General features: G+C 36.2%; 1 protein-coding gene and 1 long non-coding RNA gene across 3 annotated transcripts in view; one reads left to right on the forward strand and one right to left on the reverse strand.

Moving 5' to 3' along the window:
* Positions 1-1611: 1611 nt before the first annotated feature.
* The window catches only part of LOC105109154 (dentin sialophosphoprotein-like protein), a 12065-nt gene continuing 3387 nt past the window's right edge, over positions 1612-10289 (reverse strand). The window contains exons 5-8 of one of the 2 annotated variants that reach the window (XM_011003764.1): positions 9519-10211; positions 8642-8790; positions 2088-2220; positions 1612-1987 (exon numbers count right to left, since the gene is read on the reverse strand). In XM_011003764.1, the coding sequence (XP_011002066.1) occupies positions 1892-1987; positions 2088-2220; positions 8642-8790; positions 9519-10211 (1071 nt within the window). In that variant the 3' untranslated portion in view covers positions 1612-1891. Of the gene's footprint in view, positions 2000-2087; positions 2221-8641; positions 8791-9518; positions 10212-10289 lie in introns of both variants that reach the window. The other variant, XM_011003763.1, reaches the window with a different exon arrangement.
* LOC105109153 (uncharacterized) lies at positions 6320-8279 on the forward strand. Its single transcript, XR_839177.1, has 2 exons — positions 6320-6355; positions 6482-8279. It is a non-coding gene; the product is annotated as an uncharacterized LOC105109153 (long non-coding RNA).

The following is a 10289-nucleotide window of genomic DNA, read 5'->3' on the forward strand; positions in this document are numbered from 1 at the left end:
TGTAGAATTGTGTCGGTGTAATTGATGGAACACATGTCCGTGCCTGCATATCATCTGAAAGTCAAATTCCATTTATTGGAAGAAAAGGTGTATCAACATAAAATTTCATGGTCGTTTGTAGTTTCAACATGTAATTCATGTTCATATGGGTAGGATGGGAAAGTAGTATACATGATACGCATATTTTTCTTGAGGCTATTGACAATAGCAATATCAAATTTCCAAAACCTCCAGAAGGTTGTAATTTTAATTAAATTAAAGATTTGATAATTGAAGGAATATAATATTTAAAAAAAAAACTGGTATTAATTACCATGTTATTATTTGCAGGAAAATACTATTTAGTTAATACTGGATATCCAAACAAGTACAAGTATTTAGATCTCTACAAAGACGAGTGGTATCACTTCTAAGAATTTAGACGACATGAACAATCAAGTGGTCGAAAAGAAGTGTTTAATCATGCACACTCATCACTACGTAATGTGATCAAACGTTCTTTTGGGGTATAGAAACAAAGGTGAAAATTTTTACAAAACATGTCTGTTTATCCATACAAAACGCAAGTTGAGATTGTAGTTGCATCAATGACACGACATAACTATATTAAAAAGAGATTGAAAGATGATGCAGTTTTTTCTGAGTATGATTGCAACCCCAATTTAATTTCAGATGACTTTTTACCTGATATTGTTCAGGTTTTGGCCGTTCAAGGCTTACAGAGGCCTTCTTCATGTATGAATTTTATACGTGATAGAATTACAAATAGTTTAATGAAACAATAAAGGAATACATTAATATATAAAGATATTTCATTTTGTTATGTAATCATAATTACAAAACACCTATGTTTTGGAATTATATATATGTCAATATATGTCCTTTTAATTAATTCAAATCAAATATAAAACATAAACCATATTAACCAAACACAAGAAACTATTTTTTTTAACCACAGTTTTACCAAACACAAAACTAATTTTTTTTCTACCATAATTTCAACCACAATTTTTTAACCAAATACAAGAAATTATTTTTTTTAAAACCACAGTTTTAACCAAACACTAACTTTTTTTAAAATCAACTTCACAAAAAATACTTTTTATTAAATTGTTTCTTTTAAATCACAACAACAAAAGCTAACACAATACCAAACACGCTCTTAGATTTTAGAATTTTTTGCCATAAATATTTTTTACTCAAATATTCATGGCATTTAAAGAGAAGTTAGTAATTTAATGTAAACAACTTTGAACAAATTGTTTCTATGTTCTTAAGGATTAATCATATATTCGATCTCTAATTGTAGCTGTGTTATTTAAAAGCATAAAATACCCTGGCTGATTTCTTTAAAAAATAAAGCAGTCTCCTCATAAAATGACACCGTTTTCCTTTAACCTAAAAATAGTTGTCATTTTCAAAAGCATATTAATATCAAACAAACATCAAATCCTACTCATTAGAATGCTGAATTCATATATATATATATTTGAATGCCAACCAAGCCTCTAGGCGGTGACCTCTTCCATCCTTTTCTAAGTTTCTCAGTGCATTCTGAAAGCAATTATTTACCCTAATGCCTACAGATTTCAAAAGTTGAAGACAAACTCATACAATCATGTAGGAATTTGAAATAGATTCCATGAACCAGATGGTTAGTGATATGATGGAACCAATAAACAAAACAATCTCAGCAAATATAACTGCTACAGTGACAAACATAAACAAAAATTACATTATACATCAGAGGAATTATCAGATCTAAAACAAGGAACCAAACCTTAAGAAGTATATCTGGCAGTGCCTCAACCAATGTTATTACACATGAAGAACTGTGGTGATTTGAAAATAGAACACCTTTTACGATGAATGCACTCATGTTAAGTCTAACTTACTGTCTGTCATTACTCATCAACAAACTTCCATCCGAACCAGTGGCAGTTTCCTCCTGGCAATGTTCCTTGGTCATCACCGGCAAGCTGCTAATAGATCCATTAATCTGTTGATTTACTTCCAGTGTAAGGTTACAATTCACATAGCATTACAAAATGAAATACTAAATGTAAAGTACATATGTGAAAACTTACCACCGTGTGAGACTTGAGAAACAAGGAATCAATAGCAGGCATCAAAGATGGTTCTGATGGCCTGTGAAACAGCAACTGCGCTATTGATCGATCTATTGGATTGGTATCAGTTTCCATATCCATTAATCCGGTCCTGGATGAGGAAAACCATTAAAATACACAAAAATAATAACCACTAAAAGAGCAAGAATTTGAGCTCTAGCCAATAGCATAAAGGTCTTTTACAAGTGAAACTAGCAAATTACTCAGGTAATATTTCCCCTTTGTTCTCCAAAAGTTTTGAAAAAATCTTCCAAAACTTTAATATTCTTCTATACCTTCAATGGGAGCCTTCCTAATTGTATCTCATTGAACTGGCAAAGCAAGATATCTGAGATCAAACTCACTAAATACAACTCATTTCAGTGCGCCATTACAATCATAAATTTAATTAGCAAATAAATTGATTTGGTTTCTGATAATATTCTCCCTCTCATCCCAAAAATATTTTTTTAGGCTAACATAATGCAACTAAAGCAACCATTTTCATTGCATGTTCATCCCCATGCATCACCCAGTCTCTTCATATATTGAGAACGGTAAAAGATGCTAGTGCCTTTCAACAAATGAGTCTTTTCAACATAATAATGTTAGTAGAACCTACACGAATGAGTCTTTTCAACATAATAATGTTAGTAAAACCTACTTTATTGCCAACTATAAAATCTCTAATATTGAATAAACATGTTATGTGAGATTTTCCCTAATTCTCTAGAAGACCTACTCTTGCATGCCAAATGAGATTTTGGAGATCAAACAGGGGAAGGTGCTATAAAAGTGTGCTGGTGAATCCATACCAGTGATGTATAATATTTACTCATAGAAGGCTAAGTACACTAACACACCTACATTCACGAGAGAGTCAATATTATTAGAGATAGAGAAAGAATACAAAACAAATACATGGAGGAGGAGGATTACACCCACTCAAATTCAACTCCCAGCTCACACGCACTACTACAATGGCAGCAGAGCTGCTGCCCTTAGCAGCCCTTCTTTCTCTCTTATTTTCTTACATACACTTACCACTCTCTTGTTTTGCTCTCAAATAATACCTCTATTTATAGACATCAATGGTAAGATAAGATCCACAAATCATAGCATGATTTGTGGCACTAATAGTGGCAGCATATGAGTTGCATCATTTTATCAATGGTTGGTGCAACTTTGCTACACACCTACCATTGTAGGTTTTTGACAATGGCAACCTTACCTGGGGTAGGCTGCAAATGATTGTTGCATATTAATGGCAACAATCCTGACAATCACTCCCTTTGTCATTCACGTGGACAGTTGTCCTCTTGCTTCTTCAGCACATGCTTGCATCATGTAGCTTTTCCAAGCTTACCATTCCAAGAGTATCCATGACCCAGTTTACAGATAATCACCAAACCTTTCAGTCACCAAAACACACCCTTGCTCATACCAAGGGGTCACTTCAACCAGATAGTCTCCCACATCATATCTAAAGAGTGTTAATGCTTGTCTCTAGAAGAAAACATTCCTCTTCAAGCGTATCAACCAAGCTTGGTTCGAAATGATTTTTCAAGTCTCACATCAAGGCTTACAACACCCCCTCAAAAGAAAATTTTTCTTTCAAAGTGCGACAGTTATTATCTGAGTATCTCAATATGATCACAAGCTCACCACTCTTTCAAGAGTCTACTCATTCAAGAGTTGTGTCTGTTCAAAAATCACGGCTTACTTCTCCGTGAGTCTCCCACTCTTAGTCTCAAGAGTCAAGGTAGCTCTCTGCCTTTAACCATGGAGACAACCTATTAAAGGTTGATCCATATCTGTCTTCATACTCTGAGTATTACAATGTCATTACCGAGCTCACCACCTTAACAAGAGTCCACTTGTTCCAGGAACCCGCGCATGCCATCTGCTCATTCCTAGCAGTCGCGTCTTAATGCTCCATAAGTCATCCACTTATTGTCCAAGAAAAATATCTTTTAGCTCATTGATCTTTAGCATGAGGGCAATATCCATAAAAGTCAATCTTGCATTTGCCTCCATACTCCATAGCCACTACATTGGCTATTCAGACACCTGTCCACTCATATTCAGCCATTATATTGGCTCAAGGGCGTTCTGAATCGGGGCTTCTATCATGGCCCTCATACGTTCTCCTCAGGTGTCTCCGCTCATTATCATATGGCGGTCTGATCTTGAGCTCATCTCATGGCCATTACACCTTTTTCTAAAGTGTCTTCGCCTTTCATAATCAGTCGCATCCTCCTTCAACTGGGACGCTTCAAAGTGGCTTCAAGATTCTCTATCACCATGTAGACTTGGGAGAAATTACTATCACTGATCACATAGAAAAAGAGAGTTGCAATGCACTCTTCGCAATCTTCCATCTCATTTTCTATGTTTGAAGCTTTTATGTTTTTCTGCTTGACAGCTCCACCTAGACCAACTTTTTCTTGGTGTCTTCGCCTTTCATCATAAGCGATCGCCTTTTATCACAGGCATTTGCACCCCCTCAATTAGGTGCCTCTGCAACAGCTCATCTTTTCATCCTTGCATGCATTAGAAAGGTCCTCGCCTATTGCCTTCATCAAGAGCACAAGAGACTTCCTGTTGTACAACTTCTACACAGTCTCTACTTTGAGCTTCATCTAGGAATTCTTCTTCTCCTTGCCCCTGTTGTTTCATTATAGTACCTCGTTGGATCCTACAGGTACTCCTGCACAATCTTCGTATGCCCTCGTGCAATTGTTGTTCTCCAGATTTCTCCATTTTCCTTATTTATGTTTGACAACAGCTCATCCTGTCAAAACACCTATCCAAGTCAAAATAGGGTGTCAATCTTTATCCCCTTGCTATATTTCTCTTCTATTATCAGGGTCTTCATCAATTCTACCCTACGAGAAATCATAGTCACCGAATCTAACTTCTTTAGAGAAATCACCACTCCATTAGATCCTTGATCATACGAAACCCAATTGTTCTTTTGTGCCGTCATCTTACTAGTTTTCAACAGTTTCATAACAGTCATATATACAAAAATAGTACCGTATGGATAATCCTTCAACTAAACAAGTTCTCAAGAAAGATTGGTGGGGTCACACTATTCTCACTTAAAACCCAATCTCCTAACCAGAACTTCTTAGATCATATCTATCCATCGTACTGTCTTTCCGTATATACAACCATCTGCTAGCTTTGTTGCAGCTTTCCTTTACAAGATCTGAGGTTTCCTGGTTTTATATATGATCTCTCAGTATCTGGTGAGACTACTAGTACTTAGATTCGTCAAAATTGATCTTTATCAATTTTTACTCTCCTCATCAAATCGTTTGCATGATCGTTTACATGTAATTGGGCAAACATGTGCGATTTCTTCTTCTTCATCTCTATCGACCACCATGATGACCTTCAGATGCCTCCTGATCGGGCAATCTCTTTTTGTTAATTCACCACCGCCATTTTTTATCTCAATCTCAACGATCAGACCGTACTATTGCATCCAGAACGATCAAATTAACTGGAAACAAGTCTGAAATCATCCAAATCACACTTCAGACGGCTCAGATTCAATCTCAGATCCGGTTGCACGTAGGATCAGCTACACTGAATCCTTTCCCTCAACTCACGGCTTGGCTCCAACTCTATTGGCTTGCGACTGATGACGTGGCAGGTGGGTCCTGTTGTGATGACGTGGCTGTAGACTGGTCGCTGACATGGCATGCCACTTGTACATGATGACGTCATCCCTACCCGAATCAAGCACTTGGGTCAGGTTATTTGATATTCGGGTTGGGTTAGCCTATCTGGGCGAAGAAGACACGTGGCGCGCATCTACGCGCGTGGCCAGCCACCTCGCCGGCACGTGAAAGAGCATGCAACCATGTCTGATGTCCGATTTCGAAGCAATTTTCACTAGTGGTTTCACCTCTTGTTCCTCTACACAATAGTATGGTCAAAACACAATTTTGACAATTTTTATTTTTTAGCAAAATCAAACACCACTTTAAACTACATGCTCTGATACCAATTGTTTAGGAATCAAATAATGACATGATTTGTGACACTAATAGTGGCAACACAAGTTACATCATTTTGTCAATAGTTGGTGGTGCAACTTGGCTGCACACCGCAACTCCTCCGTCTTCTTGTCCTGGCATTAACCCTCAGAAATACAGAATTCTTTAGATGCCTACCATCACCCTCATTCTCTAAAGGATGCCTTTATAAAACTCCTTCCAAATCTAATACTTGAGGCACACTATTGGAATTTGAAATCTAAATCAATGTATACCTTAGCTAAAACCCAACACACCCAAAGGATCCCTTCAAACACTAGCAGAGTAATAATTTCATAATAATTACTCAAATCCAGAAAAGAGGCACACTATTGGAATTTGAAATCTAAATCAATGTATACCTTAGCTAAAACCCAACACACCCAAAGGATCCCTTCAAACACTAGCAGAGTAATAATTTCATAATAATTACTCAAATCCAGAAAACAAAAGGAAACAACATTGATATTTGAGATTAAAAAAATGTATCTGAGGGATAATCTACTCAGTTATGTCATTCTCTTCAACTTGTTTATCTAGTTGAACCATAATAGTTCTTAGTAAAACAACACCCTCCTATACAAGTGAATAACTCTCTTCAAACAACATTCACTCAAAGTATCAATTCTCTAGCCTTTGTACATAATTACCTAGGTCGACACCCAATTCCAACCTCATAAGAGTGCCATGAAATGCTTGCTTAATAGTTTATAGCAATCTCTTTTATATTGCTTGCAATAAAGCTCAAATCTCAATTAGCTAAATCTTTCAAATAAACCCTCTATCTCATTGTTGTCAGCATTTACAACATGAGATATTCCTTATGGGACTAAAATATCAATGTTTGGAACCACCGAGGAGGGATGGCATTAATCACATTTCACCACAATGGACTCACCGACATCCCATCGATCATCATATCATTTTCCTTTAAGACTATTCCTCACCAATCACTAGTTGTTAAACACTTAATTGTAATTGACTTGTCTTTCAAATACAGCATATATATTAGGGTAACTTCTTTACAGAGTTTATTAAATTAAATTTCAACGTGCTAGGTCATTAGCTGCCATTTTTGGACACAATAAATGGATCAGAAGATATGAGTTCTAACAAGGAAAGAAAAGTAAAAAACAAGAAATGACATAAACGTAAATGATTTTACATAGCTGAGTCTATAGACCTACATTCACAGATATTATATAATCACCTTTAAACAGGAGACGCAACAAAATAGATGATTGCCTAACAACCCATAATCATAATAGAAGTTACACACAAACATAAGCAAACATGTGATCACACAGACAAAGAAAAAAAACATATACTAAACAAATCACGTCAATCTAGGATATCTAAATAAATCACTCTCTGCTGCATCGCTCCCCTTTTAAAAATAAGCAGGTTTAAGAGATCAGTAAATACAAACCAAGACAAGCTTGAAGTTCTTGGATATAAATTAACCTTGAATAAGTGTCTGGCCTAAATAGCATATCAATCAAATTGGACATAAAAGGAGATGAGAAAAAGAGTTTTTTTTTTCAACAAGTGAAAGTAACCAAAAAGTAAACCCCACATAGAGATGCAATATCAAGCTTAATGTTGAGCTCAACTGCCCAAGTCAAATTCTTGCCACATGAAGTAGCACAGAGAAACTTTAGCCCACTGAACCAATGTCTGAGAAAGTACCAAACAAGAGAGTTTGGGATAAACTATGGCATTGTTTAAAGAACTCTAAAATAATCCCAAACTTATGATGAAACAAATATTAATTACTTCACCAATGTTTAACCCAAGTTATATTAAGGAACATGACATGATAACATTGGTTATTTCCACTTCAAAGAATGAATGAAAGGCATGAAAATTATGTAATTCATATTCAAACCAGCTAAAGCATGCATGTCACCCATGCCCTCTATGTGGGGCCTACTTGTTGGTTACTTTCACTTCTTGTTGGGGAAAGAAAAAAGACTCAAGCTTAATGTTGAGCTTAACCGCCAGAGTCAAATTCTTGCCACATGAAGGAGCACAATAGAACTTTCGCCCACTAGACCAATGTTTAAGAAAGTACTATGCAAAGGGGTTTGGGATAAACTATGGTATCATTTAAAGAACTTTAAAAAAACCCCTAGCGACCTTATCATGAAACAAATATTAGTTGCTTCACCAATGCTTAACCCATGTTATATCAACAAATATGACATGATAACATAGGTTATTTCCACTTCAAAGAATGAATGAAAGGCATGAAAATTACATAGAATCTAAGCTAGGCAATTCTAACTAGTTAGTAACCAGCTAAAGCACACATGCCCCCCTGCGAAAACACACCCTCACACACAGATTGTGATTACTCATAACAAGAATAACTACAATCAATAAACAATAACATGCATCTTAAATTAAGAAGTGTTGCACAAATAAGAAAAATAAATAAAGTAAACAATGAAGAAAATAAAAGAGAGAAAGGCGTGACCATACTTGTCAGCTTCTTCAGCCATCAATGCCCCACTTCTGTCTCCACCATCTCTCTTGCCACCACTTCCATTCCTATGATTATGCCTTTGCTCGGCGCTTCTAGCTAAGCGATACAGGCTGTCCCTTATACATAGTTTTGTCCTAATATCCAACTGAATTCAGGCAGGTTCAGATCACTAAATCCCATAATATTGACTTTATAATAATAATAATAATAATAATGGCAGGATACTGCTCGTGCAGAGTTTTTATGTGCAGAGAATGATCATCATCAAGAGAAATATCTAGAAGCCTTTTTTTATCATGTCAAATGCTAAGATCCCATTTGTGCATACACATTTGCAAATATATAAACAACAATCATAATTTGAACATAATAATAGCACAAACTAGAAAATTCCATATCATTAAAAGAAGTATGTTACTGACCATCTCTTATAGTATCTAAAGGTCGGTCAGCATTTTCCTGTTGCTTCCTGTATAGCCCTACATAATAGCTGAAGACTATGCAATGCTTTTTATTGGTATTTTGTCACTATATAATAGTTGTTGCACAATCACTACCCTTTTTTCACTCTAATTATAAACCTTTGGGGGCTTTGAATGAAACCGATTTACACCATGGACTGATAGGAGAGAGAGCATGTCGAAGGTTGACATTAATAATTTATGCTGCTATTTTAAAATTGCAAGGTTATGCTGCATTTTGTGAACCAAGTTTTCATATTTCATAATATTTTAAACACAATCAAGCGAAATCATTCAAAGCACTCACAGAAAAATGCACATACACACATAGGTTCTTCTAATGCTATGAAGATTCAGTTTTTATTATATCAATCATATAATGCAAATGACCAAAGTTTACAAACCACCACACCTGTTCAATGACTTGTTGAAGTTGGCGAAAACTAGTTGCTTCTAGTGAAATTCCATCCAACACAGAACTCATGCAAGAGCTCTCCTGTGCATTTGAAGAGTCTAGTTCTGCTGGAATCCCTGTGCCAACTCCTTTGATATCATATTCAGACTGATGGGCTACCTTCTTAGCTGAAACTGGACCATAAAATTCTGCTGGACCTACCATGTTTGCAGGTTTGAGATTCCGACCAGATGATGGTTCCCCGCAATGATACAGATTTTCCTCATTCTCATTTGTTGTTATAGCAGGAGCCTCAAAGTCAGGACCATTAGCGCTCTCAATGGAGCATACATGATTTGATGCATGGGAAGACTCCTTCGGAGAAGGAGATGGGTAGCCATTGTTTTCAGATATAATACTAGATTGAGTTGGACAGGTAGAAATTTGATCTGAAGAATGACTGTAGTTGATGTGTATCAATGGAATACGTGTCTGCATGTAATTTAAGGAATTGGATCCTATCATTTGTTTATGCTGCTGGATGCCTGGAAGAGGTAAAACTTGATGGGATGAGTCTCCAGATGAATGCCTTGTATCTGCAAAATGCTTCATGTTAACGTTGAGAGGAAAAGAACCATTTTCAATATCACTGTCTTTTCTCCTTCCTTCAAATCGGTTGTTGTGCCTTGCCTGCCTTTTGTTCCAATTCATCTGTCATGCAACCACACAATCAACAAAGCAATGAATTCACGTACCTAGCAATCAACTAAAATGCTCATGGAAGCGCCC

The sequence above is a fragment of the Populus euphratica genome, unplaced genomic scaffold (assembly GCF_000495115.2).
Source record: "Populus euphratica unplaced genomic scaffold, PopEup_1.0 scaffold207.1, whole genome shotgun sequence".
Lineage (NCBI taxonomy): Eukaryota > Viridiplantae > Streptophyta > Magnoliopsida > Malpighiales > Salicaceae > Populus > Populus euphratica.